Here is an 18,634-nt window from a genome sequence, read left to right on the forward strand (position 1 = left end):
AGGCAGGCAGGCAGGCAGACAGGCAGGCAGCACATGGGGATGTACATGCCTGTGGATCAGAAGAAGCATGAGAGGAGCTAGTGGAAGCTCTTCCAAGGTCATTTGCTGAAAGGTAGGATGAGAAGTAGGTGCTACAACTTGAAGAGAAAAGAAAAGAGAAAGGCTGGAGACTGAACCAACCAGGTAAATGAAGTACCAGTGTGAAGCAGGATTAAGGGCTGTCCTGAGGTAGTGTGCATAAATTTACAATGAGAGAATCAGAATAATTATGTGTTTTTCTCTAGCCACATTGTGAACATGGATGGAGGTGTGTAGAGGGTGGAGTTTTTTCCAGGGTTTAGGTTTTGCAAAATGAATGTGATGAAATAAGGGAGGGCCGTGGCATCCTTGGTTTGGGTGAGGGTATTATTATAAAGGAGAAGCTTGGAATTTACACTGGGTATGAATTTAATAACAACATTTAGTGGCAACTAAAGACAAGAAGCAGGGAAATGGGAATATGAGGGGTACAGAGAAATCCAAAAGTGATTTGCTAAAAACTTCTTTTAAGAAGAAGGTAAAATTCTGTCTTATAAAATACAAAAAAAAAAAAAAAAGGAGACACTCCATTTTTTAATTTTTCTTATAATTGAAGGACCTTATTTTCTGTTACTCAGTTTTGTACTAGGAATTCTTTTTTTTTTTTTTAACGTATTTGGAATAATATAACTTGCATTGCTTTTATACAAAAGGCAAGCAGGGATCTAGTATTTTCTCATTCCTGAGATGTTTTCTCTGACATAAACTTGAATGGGGAAACAGGGACAAGAATGCCCAGGGGATAGTGGCTCTAGCTTTGGCCTAGAGAGGAGGTGCTGTTCCTGGGCAGCAGTAAAGGTATTTGGGAGTCAGGGTTGACACAGGTTAGAGACGGTCAGATGGGACTGCAAATGGCCACCTAGTGACGCCCAGAGTGAGGGCTGAGAGCAGATTTGAAGGATGTGAGCAGGAACGGCAGGAGGCCTGCTCTCTTTTGGAGCCAGAGAAGGCCCAGTTGCTAATTTTCTGACTACTTCATGCCAACTTTTTTGCGTGATCAAAACAAATAAACAACGGCAATCTCTGTGAGAGTTCCTAGTGAGAACTTCCCCCACCTGTGCCCCGGTAAGAGGTTTATATCTGGGGTCACATTATTTTGAGATGACATCTTGATTTTGGAACACAGCAGTTTGTTGTACTATCTTTGATCTTATGGTGAGGATGGTGAGAGTGAAGTTGGCCTCAGATCACCACCACTGAAGCGGGCGGGCACCCCATCAACACGGATGGAAGTGAAGCGAATGAGGGCCTTAGGAGCCTGTCCAGGTTAAGTGGCCTCTCAGGTGAGTGTAGAGAAGACTCTGACTGGCCCTTCAGCTGATGGAAGTTCTTCCAGGGAGACATGTGAGTCCTGTGTCACCGCCATCTGCTGGCAGGAACCTGCAATGACAGTCACACGGGAGGATGCAGAGATTCTGTGCAATCAGGGATACAAGAAACGATGAAGTCAAAATAGTCTAACTGTGATAGGTGGACATGTCTCTGTAGCTGTAGCATTTATTTCACATCAATCCATTTCTTTGAGGCTTTCTCTTTTTTGCTGACCCTCTGCTTTATGACTCATGATCTCCTGCAGGAACTGGTCCCTCTTGATAATATATCCAAAGTTAGAGAGATGAAGTCTCACCTTCAAGGCTGAAGACTTCCAGGCCTACCGAGGTCATCCATAACTAGAAAGAAACTCTTTGAAGAGTTGTCATTCAATCACACTTTTACAAGAAAATCCTGCTTGTTTTTTTCTCTCTCCATTTCCACAAATGATTCTAGAGCCCTCTTATCAGGCCCTACCCACTATGGGCATGATAGGTCCCACTTTCTCTTTGGTTCACACTTTCTTTGTGATCTAGCCGTCCTGGGCCCTAGCTCGATATAGGCTCCCTGAGGACTTTCAATACGAGTAATTCGGGGCCTGTCTTCCATTTCTCTGGCCCTTCCATACCCTGGAATCCAATCTCAAGTGCTTGCAATGTCTTTTAGGTATCCTTCAGGACACAAGTATCATCTGAGCTCAGACATTTTCTAGCTATAAATTTTATCAAACACTGAGGCAAAAATTTCCCATATTCTTCCCTTTCCTTGTTGTTTTTTTTTTTTTCCAGCATTTTTTATTGTTTCACAAAACTGATGATTTGAGGAAACTAGTGCAACATTTATGGAACCTGAACCCATTTAAAATTGTTTTTAAGCTAAAATTGAAGCTCTTCATTAGATCTTGGGTGCTTCAAGCAGTTGTGACAGGCTGCTAACCTGAAGGTTGGGAGTTTGAACACACCAGGTGGTACCCTGGAAGAAAAGCCTGTCAGTCTGCTTCTATAAAGAACACAGGCAAGAAAACCTTACGGAGCAGCTCTACTGTGTAACACATGGGGTTGTCATGAGTTGGAATTCACTGGACTACAAGTTTTGTTTTTTAGATATTAGAGCTTCTATGACCCTGCTTTGTCTTTTCTAGTCATGAAGTTATACTTTATGTGATATATTTGACTCTTGAAGTACATTGGCTAGTTTTACAACCTGTCGCCCATGTAATTTGCTTTCAAATCACTGACTGCTTTGCATAGGCCCCTCCAACACCAGGCTGGCTGCTCAGATACTATAAACAGGGCCTTTGCTATGGGAGCTGATCTGCATCAGGCAGGCAGGGCCAGCAAGATGGTGCCACACACTTTGATCCTCATGTCCCTGTTGCTCTGGGCCTCTGGTGAGAAATGAAAAGTGTTTCAATCTCTGTAGAGTAGTATCTTTCTAGAGTTGAAAAATGACTTTAACATATAGTGGGAAATGACAGTTATTTGCAAAATGGAACCAGTTATTTGCTGATATGTAATATCACTAGCTGTTGTGGTATAAATGGTATATTTTAATGTATGTGTGAAAAAGAGTGTGTATCAATATACATGGTAATTGCCTACTCTGATTTCAGGTGCCAGTGGGGACATTGTGCTGACCCAGTCTCCAGCCTCTCTGGCTAAGTCTCAAGGAGAAACAGTCACCATCAACTGCAAGGCCAGCCAGAGTGTGAGCAGCTACTTATCCTGGTACCAGCAGAAGCCAGGACAGGCTCCTAAGCTGCTCGTCTACAAGGCATCCAGCCGGGCATCTGGGGTCCCTGACCGGTTCAGTGGCAGTGGGTCAGGGACAGACTTCACTTTCACCATCAGCAACTTCCAGCCTGAAGACGCCGCAGTTTATTATTGTCAGCAGAGTTATAATAATCCACCTCCCACAGTGCTTCAGCCTCGAACACAAACCTTGTCCCCAGGGTTGCAGGCCAGTGAGTCTTCACTGCACCAGCTGCTTCCTTTCTGATCAGCCCTGAACGTGCACGATTCCTCTGTCTGCCACAAAGGCTACGTCTCCTGACGAATTCCTTACAGTATTTCCAGATTCCAGGGGAAAATTAAGGGATGTGGCTTCTGCTGGATCCCCTTTTGTGGTAAAATATAGAAAAAAAGAATGCTGTAAAAATCCCTCGTGGGCTTTTTCAGGACCTTTCATATCACAGGAACCTCCTAGTTTTGTATGTATCGATCACCTGACTGATTCGGGAAAGGGTCCAGTGAGTTTTCTACCCTGAAAGATCAGTTCTCTCTTCCTTGTGCCTTCTTGACTCTAGAAAGTTCTCATTTTAATTCATTATTTTATGGGACTTTTTCCTTTTTATACCATCAACCCTCACAAGTCTCCACCTAACCCGATATTAAACCTGGATCCTTCATATTTATAATCTCCCTCACAGAAGATAGTATTTCTGCCTTACTTTTACCTTCAATGAATCCTGTTTTCCAGCCAAGCCACCCTGGTCAATGTCAATGAAGGTGTTTTCCTGCTCTAAGCTTCTATTTTACTGACCTTTTCCTCTCTCTATATGTCTTTCAGTGGGACTCATTCTTTCAAAGTCCACCCTCTAACTCATTAACCCTATCACCCTAGAAACATGTGACACCTTTCTCATGTTCTATTTTCATTAGTTTTCAATTTCTCCTTCAATTAATCACTCGGGTGCCCAAGATTAATTTAGTGACTGAAGGAAATCATGGTTCTTTCTTCTTGTTAGATGCCATCTTGTCAGCCCCTGACTCATGATGACCCCATGCACAATAAGATGCGAATGTTGTCATCCAAAGGGTTTTCATTGGCTGCTTTTTCTGAACTAGATCACCAGGCCTTTCTCTCTAGTCTCTACTATTCTGAAAGTGCTGCTGAAACCTCTTCAGCATCACAACATGCATAGAGGAAGTGAGGTGAATGAAGCCTGTAGGTCCCTCCTCAGGTTTATGCAGTTGCCAGCCTAAGTAGTGTTTCCAGTCAGTGTAGAGGAGACTCCGACTGGCCCTGCAGCTAATGGAGACTTTCTCTCCTGGGAGACAGCAGAGATTCTGGCACCTAGTGAGCAGGATCTGCCCGCTGGGACCTAAAATGACAAGCACCCGAGGATGATCCAGAGATACTGTGCCATCAGGGATAGAGGGGAAATCAAACCAAAATGGTCTCTAACTGGGTAATGCGGACAGGCCTGTGTGGCTTGTAACATTTATTTCACATCTCTTTTCAAATCGTAGACCTATCTGAATAGGGGGATCACTCTGGAGAGAAAACTCCATGTTTAGGTTTTGTCTCACCTGGATCATAGTAGAGCAGGAGCCTAGCATCTGGGTGGTGCCCATCCTGCAGCTTCTCTTTGTGTGATGTTGCTCAGATTCCATCCCCCAAGAAACTCTATTTCATAGCTTTGTTTTTTCTTTTTTTTCAACTTGGTTGTGTTAACCCTGGTTGCACAGTGGCTAAGAGCTATGGTTACTAATGAAAAGGTTAGTAGTCCAACTCTACTGGCCGCACCTTGGGATCATTATGGGGCAGTTTTGCTCTGTCCTATATGTCACTCTGTGTTGGAATCGATTCGATGGGAAAGGGTGTTGCTTTCTTGTTGTTGCTGTTGAGAACATGCCCAAGACAGCACACACTGATTCAACAGTTTCTGTACTTCACAGATCAGCAGGTGTGAGCTCAGGTTGGGGTGTGCCAAACAAACATTTATGCAAAGAACCACAGAGTGTAATGGTGAAATTCTTAGATCAAAGGATTCTGGTTCAAAAACTTCTACACTGCATGCTTCTTACTTTTTGAAGAGAGCAGTACTATTTGAATATGGTAAAAATGTTTTTTTTTTTGGATTCTCTGATAACAATAGTTATATTTTAGTTTTCCTCCCGTAATTGCTGCAGGTGACTGAGTGGTGCAAATAGTTCGTGCTCAGGTACTAAACTAAAAGCTTGGCAGTTGGGACCCACTCAGTGGAGCTGCAGAAGAAAGGCTTAGTGGTCTGCTTGCATGAAGATTACAGCACAGAAAAGTCTATGGAGCTCGGGTCTGCTCTGTAACTCATGTGGTTGCTAGGAATTGGAATCAAGTCAATGGTAATGGGTTTGATTTTGGTCAATTACAGTTTGGAATGGAAATACATTCTCAAAGAGCACTTGTTGAAACTGCTCATGAGGAAATGGTACTAATGCTCAATTCACAGAGTCAACAATGTTTGCAAACAGAATGGTTGCAGAGACTTCCAATATCCAATGTTCCATCACTGGTGTCCAGTGGTGGTGGAGCCAGTCCATCTGTGGTGGTGGTGGGATCATATACAAACAACCTCTTTCTCTGATTTATCATGAACTGTGCTTTTGCCAGCTCATTTCATGTACATTTTCTACACTATGATCTGTACAATTTCACTCAAATCTGCATGTCACCCAGTAATCATTTCATTTTCTGCTTAGTTTAGACTTGGTTGGTTTCTCTTCTTTGCAATCAAAATCCCTGACTGATAAGAATATATTTCAATATTTGACAGTACCAGATTTTTATCAATGTTTTTTCACCTTGAATGTTACTATTCATACCAACCATTTTACAGTTCTGATTTTTGGAGTTGCAGGAAAAAAAAATCTCATCAGTATATTACTCATTTTTGTTGTTGTTGTCAGGTGCTATCCAGTCAGTTCCAACTCTTAGCAAAAATATGAACAACACAATGAAACACTGTCCAGTCCTAGGCCATCCTCATAGTTCTTGATATGCTTGAGCCCATTGTTGTAGCCACTGAGTCAACCCATCACTTTGAGGACCTTCCTCTGTTTTGTTGACCCTCTACTTTACCAAGGATAATGTCCTTCTGCAGGGACTGATCCCTTCTGAGAACATATCCAAAGTATGTGAGCCGAAGTTTCACCACCCTCCCTCCTTTAGGAGTAAAGATCACTCTGGTTGTACTTCTTCCAAGACAAATTTGTTCCTTCTAGAAGTCCATGGTATCTTCAATATTCTTCGCCAACACAATAATTCAAAGGCATCAATTCTTCTTTGGTTTTCCTTATTCATTGCCCAACTTTCACACGAACGGGAGGCGATTGAAAACATCATGGCTTGGTTCACATGCATCTAAGTCTTTAAAGTGAAGCGTTTGCTTTTTAACACTTTAGACAGGTCTTTTGCAGCCAATGTGCCCAGTGCAATGCATCCTTTGATTTCTTGAATGTTGCTTCCATGGTCATTGATTATGGATCCAAGGACAATGAAATCCAGGACAATTTCAGTGTTTTGTCCTTTCTTTATGATGTTACTTCTTGGCCCAGTTGTGAGGACTTTTGCTTTCTTTACGTTGAGGTGTAATCCATACTGGAGGCTATGGTCCTTGATCTTAATCAGTAAATGCTTCAAGTCCTTTTCATTTTTAGCAAACAAGTTTGTGTCATCTGCATCATGCAGGTTGCTAACGAGTCTTCCTCCAATCCTGATTCCTCATTCTTCTTCATATAATCCATCTTCTCAAATTATATGCTCAGCATAGAGACTGAATAAGTATGGTGAAATGATACAACTGTGACACACACATTTTATGACTTTAAACCATGCAACACCTCTTTATTCTCTTTGAATGACTGCCTGTTGACCTATGCACAGGTCCTCAAGCACACATTTAGGTGTTCTGGAATTCCCATTCTTTGCAATGTTATCCAGAATATGTTACAAATCACACAGTGGAATGCCTTTGCATAGTCAATAAAACACAGGTAAATATCTTTCTGGTATTATCTGCTTTTAGCCAGGATCCATCTGACATTAGCAATGATAGCCCTTGTCCCAGGTTGCTCTCTGAATCTGGCATGCTTTTCTAGCAGTTCCCTGCCAATATAATGCCGTAGCCACTTTTGAATGAATATTGTTTGATGATTTCCACATTCAGTTGGATTACCTTTCGTGGGAATAGGCATAAATATGGACAGAGTCTTAAAATTCTTACCTTTAGAAAGAAAAAACATTGCTTTCATTCTGTATCCTCCTAGTAGTTTATGGAGTAAATGTCATTCTACATCTTTCACTTTGCTTTTTATTTTTAAAACCCAACTTATAAAATTTCTCGAAATCATTTTTCTCAACACAAAGTAATTGGGGAAATTCAACGGTTGCGGAATTAGCATCTTGTGTCTCCTATACATTTACAAAAGGATTTCTGGAAGCTCAAAAACCGGCATCTTCACCAATTCTTCTCAGCCACACTCCCCCTGAGGACATCTAGTATAGAATGATATTTCAAATATATTAATTCAAGGGGAACCGCAAGTGGTAAAATAAGAAGCGCGGTGTTGGGAAAGTGGGAAAATACTAATGGCTAAATATCATCAAATAGTATCCTGATGAAATATACAAAAAGCCTACTTAACCTCCACATGTATTCAACTTGTGTTGCTACTGTCTCTGTCAAATGTATGCCTGTCATGCTGAACAAATTTAACTGACAAATGTACACAGGCAGGAGGATTAGGATGAGCTCTCAGTCAGCTCTCCTGACATCTTGTCTAGTTGCTCAGAGGCACTTGGACGTCCTCCATTCTCCCTGCTGGCTCTGCCATGTCAAGACTGGTGGAGCTGACCAGCCATGAACAGGCAGCATCTGAGGTGTAGCAGAGGCACACATGGTCTAGAGTCCTCAGCTTCAACCTATTCCCTTGAGGTCTCCGACGTCTTCCTCTTAGCAGCCTCAGAGAATCTGCTGGGACTGCTCCCCACACAGGCCACGCATTTGGGCAGCTAGGCCACCCCAAGCAGAGAGGTTTGCGTGCAGGGCTGGACCACTGTGGGAGGAAGTCGTATACTTCGCTGTCAGTAATAAACTGGAACATCCTCAGCCTCCACCCTGCTGATTTTCAGAGTGAAATCTGCTCCTGACCCACTGGGACCCGAGAGAACAGGCTTGATGCCCTATAGATTAGGAGCTGTGGAGGCTGGCCTGGCTTCTGCTCGTCCTAGTTCAGATAAGTGTAACCATCACTATGTAGGAGGCTCTGACTCTACTTGTAGGAGATGGTGGCTGGCTCTCTAAGCATGACTGGCAGAGAGACTGGAGTGTGAGTCACCACAGTATCCCCATTGCAAGTTAAAATTATGAGAGAGAAGTGAAAGGTTACATGCCAATATTAAGGAGGATTTTCAAGATTCCCTTTCGCTATTTATTTCAGGCTAATTAATTGTTTTCTGTGAGTGTGTTTGTGTGTGTGTGAAATTATTATACATACCCTAAACCAGACAATTAAAAAAAAGAAAAAGAAAAGAGCCCCTTTGTTTTCTAAAATCTTCACCAGAGATCAGGTCCCTCTTGTTCTTGTTCTCCTGAGTTTCACAGGTCTGAACACCATATTTCTCCCACAGTGTGTGTGACATCCTCACCTAACTTGAGAACAGAATGCACAGGGGAAGTGGTGCCCTGAGAGCTGACCCTCCCCACCTCCTTCTCCTTTCCCATCCACCCTCTATCCTCACCAAGGATCCAGAGCATTAACAGCCCCAGGAGCTGAGCAGGAAACCTCATTTTACAAGTTGATCTCATGAGTCCTGGTAAGGAAAGGCAGATTAGAGTTGAACTTATATCTCAGACTTTGCCAGGGAAGGTCCTCCCTGGGGAACAATATGCAAATCCCTTGGTGGGTGCAGCAGTGCGGAGAGGACCAAGGGGAGGGTGGGCCTCTCCTATGAGCAATTGACCAAGTGTCTTCTGTGTTTAGAGGAAAACCAACAGACAGAAAGTTGGTACTGCCTAGAGTAGTGGTCACTTTGGATTGTAAAATGCAGTATTCATGTCAAGGACACATTGCACATGGTCCTGACACTGTAAGAAAACATCAGAGACCCTGAAGATGGACAGATGAGTGTCTAGGGCCATCCTGCATGGTTCTCGCTCAGCTATTCTAAAAAAGGAATCATTCCCCACACCCACCATGCTGATCCACAGAGTGTCTGCAAATAATGAGCTGGACCTGAGATCATTCGAGATTGTCTGGTATCCAGTAGTTAAGTAGAAACTTTAGTGAAGGGTAAGGCAGTACACAATAGCGCAGAAGCCAGCACAACTTGTACAAGACAAGGTCATGGTAGCTCTATAGATGCATCCAAACTCCCTAAGGGACCGAATTGCTGGGCTGAGGGCTGAGAGGACTGTGATCTCGGGATATATCTAACTCAACTGCCATAACATAGTTTGTAAAGAATATGTTCTACATTCTACTTTGGTGAGTAGTGTCTGGGGTCTTAAAAGCCTGTGAGCTGCCATCTAGGATACTCCACTTGTCTCACTGCCTTGGGAGTAAGGAATAATGAAGAAAACTAAAGATACAAAGGAAAGATTAGTCCAAAGGACTAATGGACCAAATCTACCACAGCTTCCACCAGACTGAGTCCAGTACAACGAGAGGGTGTCTTGCTACCATCACTGACTGCTGTAACAGAGACTAAAATAGAGGTTCCCAGAAAGACCTGGAGATAAATGTAGAAAAAATTCAAACTCAGAAAAAAGACCAGACCTGCTGGCCTGACAGAGACTAGAGAAACCCTGATTGTATGGCCCCCGACATGCTTTCAGCTCAGTAATGAGTTCACTCCTGAAGTTTACCCTTCCACCAAAAGTTGAACAGACCCAAGGAACAAAACAAAGCTAAAGGAGTGCACCAGCCCTGGGACAGGAATTGAAAGGCAGGAGAGAATAAGAAAGATAACAATAGAGAACAAAAGATTGAGAAGGAAAAGTGTTGACATGTCATGGGGTGGTCAACTAATGTCATAGAACACTGTGTGTGCTAAATGTTTGATGAAAAAGAAGTTTGTTCTGTAAACCTTCATCTAAAGTACAATTAAAAAAACAAAAACAGATTCCTGCTAAAAAATATTGTCTGGTATATGGTGATACCAGGTTAATTGATTAAGAATATTGGAATCTAGTGCTACAAACTCTCTTTCCCTGGGACTCAGTGAATGAAACTCCTAAAGAGCCTCAAGTCAAAAGAGCTTGATCGGAAAGAAAAAATTGTCTCTCATACATACACAGCCAATAGCCCAGTTTAAGGCAAGGGGAAAAGAGGAAAGAATTTTTATGCCTCAGGTAGTGAATATGATATTCCTGGTAACCACTTGTTGACCTTGATGAATATTCTGTCTTATTTCTCTTTCTTTACATGCATATATAAAGTTGTTCTGTTAGGTTCAGTAATGAATCAAATATAATCGAATCAATTTGAATCAAATCTAATTGAATTAAAAGGGATAGAATGAAATAACAAGATATGATAAAATGAAACCTCATCAAAGAAATTTGAGCTCCCTAGAATAGTCAGGGAAAACCATAAGGTTGAACAAAAATTTAGAGGCTATAAGACCTAGACAGAAACTTACTTAGGCAGATCTCACGCCTCTTTCATATTCTTTTCCTTGGAAATTAGGAACCTCCTTATTTGGTTCTCTCATAGTCGAATATCTTGGCAGTCCTGGGTGAAATTTGAAACTAATTATGAGAATTAATCTTAATTGTCCATCCCAGAATGCACCAGCATTATTTATTTAAGGCAAAGTAAATATTCAAGGAGTCTCTGGGTGGCACAAACAGATTGCACTCACCTGCTAAACCAAAGATTGATGAGTCAAACCCCCCATCGGTGCCACCACAGAAAGGCCAGGAAATCAGCTTCCATAAGGATTACAGGGAAGGGAACCCTGTGGAGCTCACTTCTGCTGTGACACACATAGAGTAACCATTATTTGGAAGGACCATGAAGATAATGGGCTTGTTTTTTTATTATTATTATTAATTATTTTCATTTTTAAAAGGGCAAAACTTGTTGATTATATTAAAAAAAATAACCAATGTTTACTTGTCAATAATATTTCTGAGTGGCAAAAGAGCAATATCTCTTATTTCTGGCTTGATACTAAAGTTACAAGATTCATTAAAACTGGTGTACCCTGGATTCAAACTGTACAATTAATATTGCTCGTAACAAAGCTCTTTTACCCTCAGAACTTGTACAAAAAAAAAAAGAGAGTGGAAAAACTCCTACAAAAGTTGCCCGAGATTGATATCTGCAGGCAAACAGAGGGACAGGGACAGGAAAAGGGAGACAGAGAGACAGGAAGAATTTGACTCAATGGCAGCGAGTTTGGTTTTTTTGGTTTTATAACAGTAACACTTTAATGTGTCAGGCAAATACAGACATTTTGGACTCCAAGCTGAAACAGGAGAAATTGTCACGAATTTGACCTGAGTGCCCCCTAGTGTCCTTTTGACTTAGGACCAAAAACCAAAAACCAAACTTGTGGTGGAGTGGAAAGGGACTCATAGTGATCCCAAAGGACAGAGTAGAATCACTCCATAAGGTTTCCAAGGAGCGCCTGGTGGATTCACACTGCCAACCTTTTGATTAGCAGCCGGACCCTTAAACAGTATGCCTCCAGGGTTTCCTAAATACAAAGGAAGTACAGAATCTCCACTCTCCAATGTTTGGCCCTCCTAACAAGGAGCACTGGTTTTGCAGTGGTTAAAGTGCTTGGATGGTAACCAAAAGGTCTGTGGTTTGAACCCACCATCCGCTCTGCAGGAGAAAGATGGGGCATTCCACTTCCGTTAAAGATTTACACCCTTGGAAACTCTATGGAGCACTTCAACTCTGTCCTAGAGGGCCGCTATGAGTCAGAATGAACCCAAGGGCAGTGGGTTAACTAGAGCACCTGCTTCCATAAAGAAACCCTATGGGGCAGTTCTACTCTGTCCAAAAAGGTTTCTATGACTCGGAATTAACTCAGCAGCAGCAGGTTATTGAACTGGAGCTCAGGAGGCCCTGGGTGGTGCAAGCAGTTCAAACACTTGGCTGCTGAGCAAAAGGCTGGAAGTTTGAGTCTCCAAGAGGCTTATCAGGAGAAAGGCAAGTTGGCCTGCTTCAGACCAGTCAGCCACTGAAAACCCTACGGAGCCCAGTTCTACTCTTACACACACGGGGTCACCAGGGGTCTCAGCTGACAACATGGTAACTGGCTAAGTAGAGCACAAATCCAGGGATCAAGTCGAGATGAGCTCGGGGGTCTGAAAACGACCCGGAGGCTCTTCCTGGGATGCCAGGCAGCATGTTGGCTGAGGTCTGGTGGCTGATGTCCCCTAGTTGAAGGTGATCTTAAGCTTTTATTTCTGAGAAGTACCCTTTACGGCTGGCACAAAATGGTGTGAAATATTGTCCCCCCTTAAGATAAATGTTGTGTACCCCATAGACAAGGTGTAGGGAAGAATATACATTCTATCTCTGCATCTTTACTGTGTGCCTTTTTTCTTAAAGGAACGAAGCAACTGGTAGGCCTCTTTGAGTTCTGGACTTTCATTCCACCCCCAGGTATACTGGTGTGGCCCATACACCAGGTACATGGACTCGGCCAGCATTGGGAGGGCCTCAGCGTAGTAGAGGCTCTGTAGCGCGTCCAGCATGCCGTGCGGTCAGTTAGGATGTAGGAGACTGAACAAGGCTATCAACCATCCTGACATAACTGACACTTAGAGGACACTCTCCAAACAACAGCAGGAAACACTTTTCTTTTAAAACACTTGCTAAGATAGGCCTATAACAACTCTCAATTAAAATCAATGAGTTCAAATCATGTGAATTATGGCCCTTCAGCTGCTGGGGACTCTCTCCCAAGGAGACAGCCAAGGTCCTGGAAACTGTGTCATCGCCATCTGCTGGCAGGAACCTGCAATGACAGGCACATGGGATGATCCAGAGATGTTGTGCAATCAGGGATCCAAGAAACAACCAAACCAAAATAATCTCTATCTGTCATAGGTGGACAGGCCTTGTCACTTGTAGCATTTTTTTCATATCTCATTTTAAAATCGTAGCTCTGAATGGAAGGATTACTCTGAATAGAAAACTCCATCTCCGTGTTTACAAATACCCTCTCCCCTAGAACAGAGCAGAGCAGGAGCCTGAGGTTCTGGACGGTGTCACCATCCTGCAGCTTCTCTCTCCTGTGAAGTTGTTCAGGTTCCACCCTCCAGAAAAGGGTCCATTTATGAGTCTCAGATCAGCAGGGCTGAGCCCAGGGTGGGGTGGTGGTGAGGGGACATTTACGGCAAGAGCCAGGCACTTTGATAGTGAAAAGTCTCAGAGCACAGGGTTGTGGGAGAAAATCTTGTAGGTGCTCTTTTCTGACTCACTCTTTGAATATGGCAGTGATGGGCACCTATGATCTTGAATTATCTTCCCCAAATGAAGGTTTAACTAGTGATGCGGAGCTAATGTCTGTGCTAGACTACTACTGAAAGGTTAGCAGTTCAAATCCACCTCTGGGTCCTTGAAGAAAGGCCTAGCGATGCACTTCTGTAAGATGAAAAGCCACTTCATTCTGACTCACGGTGACCCCATGTGTGTCAATGATTAATCTTGGAAGTAGATCGCTAGGTTTTTGTTTATTTTATTTTATTTGTTTTGAGGCTAGGACTAGGAGCTGAGTGTATTAACTGTTAAATATAATTTTTAATTAGTTAATGATTTTTTGATTGTTTCATACATGGTGGTAAATCTTGCCCTTGTTATTCCATCTAGCCTACAAATGGAAGTCTGCCTGCTGCTGAGTTTTAAAATTTTGGTAACTCCATTACTAATTTGTAGAAATTCAACTTGTTCTTCTTCAGATCTGAAGTGTCCCCATTTTTGTTTTCTGTACCTTGCATACAATGTTAAGTATGTCATTTGTTTCTTTGAATAAACTCGTATAATGCCCAAATGTGAAGTATGAACAGAACTCCTTTTGTTCTCTGTTATTTCTGTTGCATCACATTTGTATTCATATCATGTTGTTGTTCTGCATCATCACATTGGGTCAGACTGATAGTGACCCTCTGTGTACAACAAACTGAAACACCCTCTGGTCCTGAGCCATCCTCACAGCCTTTGCTATGTTTGAGCCCAATGTTGTAGCCACTGTGTCAACCCATTTCTTTGAGGCTCTTTCCCTTTTTCTCTGACCCTCTACCTTATGACGCATGATCTCCTGCAAGGACTGCTCCCTCCTGATAATATATCCAAAGTAAGAGAAATGAAGTCTCACCTTCAAGGCTGAAGAGTTCCAGGCCCACTGAGGCCATCCATACCTGGAATGAAACTCTTTAAAAAGTTGGCATTCAGTCACAACTTTACAAGGAAATCCTGCTTGATTTTTCCTCTCCATTTCCACAAATGATTCTAGAGCCCTTTTATCAGCTCCTACCCACTGTGGGCATGATAGGTTCCACTTTCTCTTTGGTTCATATTTCCTTTCTGATCTGAGCCCTCTGGAACCCTAGCTCAGTATGGGCTTCCTGAGGACTTTCAATACGAGTAAATTCGGGGCCTGTCTTGCATTTCCCTGGCCCTTCCATAGCCCCGGATTCCAATCTCAAGTGCTTGCGGTGTCTTTTAGGTATCCTTCAGGATACAGTATCTTCAGAGCTCAGACATTTTCTAGCTATAAATTTTTATCAAACACGGAGACAAAAATTTCCCGTATTCTTTCCTTTTCTTCTATTTTTTTCTAGCATTTTTTACTGTTTCACAAAACCGTTGATTTGAGGAAACTAGTCCAACATTTATGGAACCTGAACCCATTTCAAATGGTTTTTTGTTAAAATTGAAGCTATTCGTTAGATTCTAGGTGTTTCAAGCAGCTGGATGGGCTGCTAACCTGAAGATTGGCAGTTTGAACACACCCAGGGCTACCCTGGAAGAAAAGCCTGTCAGTCTGCTTCTATAAAGAATGCAGGCAAGAAAACCCTATGGGGCAGCTCTACTGTGTAACAGATCTGGTTTTCATGAGTTGGAATGTGCTGGACTACAAGTTTTTTTTGTTTTTTTGAGAGGTATTAGAGCTTCTACTATCTTGCTTTGTTTTTTCTCTTCATAAAATTAGACTTTATGTGATATATTTGGCTCTTGAAGTACATTGGCTAGTTTCACAACCTATCTCCCATGTAATTTGCTTTCCATTCACTGACTGCTTTGCATAGGCCCCTCCAACACCAGGCTGGCTGCTCAGATACTATAAACAGGGCCTTTGCTATGGGAGCTGATCTGCATCAGGCAGGCAGGGGCAGCAAGATGGTGCCACACACTCTGGTCCTCATGTCCCTGTTGCTCTGGGCCTCTGGTGAGAAATGAAAAGTGTTTCAACCTCTCCAGAGTAGTATCTTTCTACAGTTGATAAAGGATTTTAACATATAATGTTAATGACAGTTATTTGTAAAATGGAACCAATTATTTGTTGATATTTAATATCACTAGAAGTTGTGGTATAAATGGTATATTTTGTTGTATGCGTGAAAAAGTGTGTGTATGAATGTATACATGGTAATTGTCTACTCTGATTGCAGGTGCCAGTGGGGACATTGTGCTGACCCAGTCTCCAGCCTCTCTGGCTAAGTCTCAAGGAGAAACGGTCACCATCAACTGCAAGGCCAGCCAGAGTGTGAGCAACTACTTATCCTGGTACCAGCAGAAGCCAGGACAGGCTCCTAAGCTGCTCATCCAGAGGGCATCCAGCCGGGCATCTGGGGTCCCTGACCGGTTCAGTGGCAGTGGGTCAGGGACAGACTTCACTTTCACCATCAGCAACTTCCAGCCTGAAGACGCCGCGGTTTATTACTGTTTCGCAGCTTATTCTTATGAAGCTACCACAGTGTTTTAGCCTCGAACAAAAACCTCCTCCCCAGGGCTAAAGGCCAGTGAGTCTTCAGTGCACCAGCTGCTTCCTTTCTGCTCAGCCCTGAAAGTGCACGCCTCCTCTCTCTGCCTCAAAGACCACATTTCCCGACTAATTCCTTGGAGTATGTGCAGGTTTCAGGAGAAACTTAAGGGATGTGGCTTCTTCTGGATCTCCTTTTGTGGGAAATTATAGAAAAAAGAAAGCTCTAAAAATCTCTCATAGGCTTTGTCAGGAGTTTTCATATCACAGGAACTGGCTTGTTTCACAAGGATAGATCACATGACAGATTTGGGGAAACACCCAGTGTGTTTTACCCCCTGAAAGATCAGTTAGTTCTCTCTTCCCTGTGCTTCCTTGCCTCTGAAATGTTCTCATTTTAATTCTTAGGTTTCCTGGACTTTTTTCTTTCTTATCAGTCACCCCTCACAACTCTGGACCTAACCCAGTATTAAACTGGGGCCCTTCATACTTAAAATCTCCCTTACCAGACGAAATATTCCTCTCTTACTTTTTCCTTCCATGGATCCTGTTTTCCAACAAAGCTTTCCTGGTCAATGGCAATGAAGTTGTTTTCTTGCTCTAAGCTGCCATTTGACTGCCCTTTTCTCCTCTCCATTTCCGTCAGTGACACTTATTCTTTCAAAGGTGAGACTCTAACTCATTAACCCTTTTACTCTAGAAACATGTGACCGCTTTCCCATGTTCTTTTTTCATTAGTTCTCAATTCCTCTTTACATTAATCCCTTGGGTGGGCAAGTTTAATTTAGTGACTGAAGGAAATCATGGTTCTTTCCTGTTGTTAGCTGCCACCTTGTGACTCCATGACTCATGACAATTCAATGAACAATATTATTGTTGTGATCCACAGGGTTTTCACTGGCTGATTTCTCAGAAGTAGATGACCAGGCTTTCTTTCCAGTCTGTATTAATCTGCAAGTGCTACAGAAACCTGTCCAGCTTCACAACAAGATGTGTAGATGAAGTGTGGTAAATGAGGTCTGTAGGTCCCTGCTCCAGTTTACGCTGACAACCCAAATAATGTTCCCACTCAGTGTAGATGAGAACCTGACTGACCCTGCAGCTAGGGAGACTGTCTCTTCTCTGAGGCAGCAGAGATTCTGGCACCTACTCAGCAGGATCTGCCCCCTGGAACCTAAAACGTCGGACACACGAGGATAATCCAGAGATGCTGTGTAATCAGGGAGAGAAGGAAGATCAAACCAATGGTCTCTAACTGGGACAAGGGGGCAGGCCTGGTTGGCTTGTAGCTTTTATTTCATATCTCATTTCAAAATGTAGGCCTACCTGAATAGGAGGATCACTCTGGAGAGAAAACTCCATGTCTGGGAGATGAGGCTTCTGGGGCAGATAGAGGAAGTGTGTGTATTCAGGACTGTGGAGGAAGGAAGCAGCTGGTGCAGTGAAGACTCACAGACCTCCAGCCCTGGGAGGAGGCTCCTGTTCCAGGCTGAAGCAGTGTGAGACTGTAGCCATCATGTTGCTAACAGCAATAACCTGCCTCATCCTCAGCCTGGAGGCTGCTGATGGTAAGAGTGAAGTCTGCCCCAGACCCACTGCCAGGATGCCCGTCAGGGATCTCGGATGCCTAGTGGGATGCAAAGGAGATAAGCAGCTTAAGAGCCTGTGCTGCTTCCTGCCCATACCAGGCTAAAATGCTGCTAACACTTTGGCTGGACTTGTACTGAATGTGACCTTTCCTCCTGGAGACACAGTCAAGGAGACTGGAGTCTGTGTTACCATGATGTCCCCACTGACACTGCGATCAGAGAGGACAATTAGTATACATACATGCACACACTTTTTCCTAGGCACATTAAAATACACCATTTTAAATGTGCATTTCAGTGGAATACGTGTGACACATCATTAGCCCATTATTTACCACTACGTCCTGAAATCATTTTTCAGCTCTACAAAGAAACTTCTCTAAAGGGATTGAAGCACTTTTCATTTCTCACCAGAGACCCAGAGCAAAGGAACATGAGGACAGGAGCCTGGAACACCATCTTGCTGCCTTCACCTGCCTGATAAAATCAGCTCACATTGCAAAGTCCCCATTTATAAAATATGAGCAGCCAGACTTGGCCTGGAGGATCTATGCAAAGCCATCATTGAATATGGAAGCAAAGTACATGGGTAAGTGGTTGTGAAACTAAGCAATGTAACTCAAGGTCCAATAACTAGAAAAGACAAAGTAGTCAACTTAGAAGCTCTAATATCAACTAAGAAGCTCTAAAACTACAAATATGAGCTTCTCCTAAGAAGAGTTTGTATTTGAAATAACAGAAAAAAGAAAATAAAATGGGTTCAATGATGGGCTAGTTTCCTGAGATCTACAATCATGGTGAAATAATACAAAATGCTAGAAATATAAAAGAAAGAACAGATGACAATGGAGAACTTTTGGATCACTTTTTGATAAAAATTTATGACCAGAAAATGTCTGAATTCTAAAGCCACGTTGTATCCTGACAGACAGTTTAAGGTCACTACA

General features: G+C 42.8%; 1 gene segment (V, D, J or C); it reads left to right on the forward strand.

The window, feature by feature from the left end:
- The first annotated feature begins 2,717 nt into the window (after window positions 1-2,717).
- Window positions 2,718-16,138, forward strand: LOC126060459 (immunoglobulin kappa variable 4-1-like). The segment is given in 2 exon segments: window positions 2,718-2,779; window positions 15,788-16,138. Coding segments are annotated over 2 exon segments (363 nt in total).
- The last annotated feature ends 2,496 nt before the right edge of the window (window positions 16,139-18,634 follow it).

Source organism: Elephas maximus, chromosome 17 (assembly GCF_024166365.1).
Source record: "Elephas maximus indicus isolate mEleMax1 chromosome 17, mEleMax1 primary haplotype, whole genome shotgun sequence".
NCBI lineage: Eukaryota > Metazoa > Chordata > Mammalia > Proboscidea > Elephantidae > Elephas > Elephas maximus.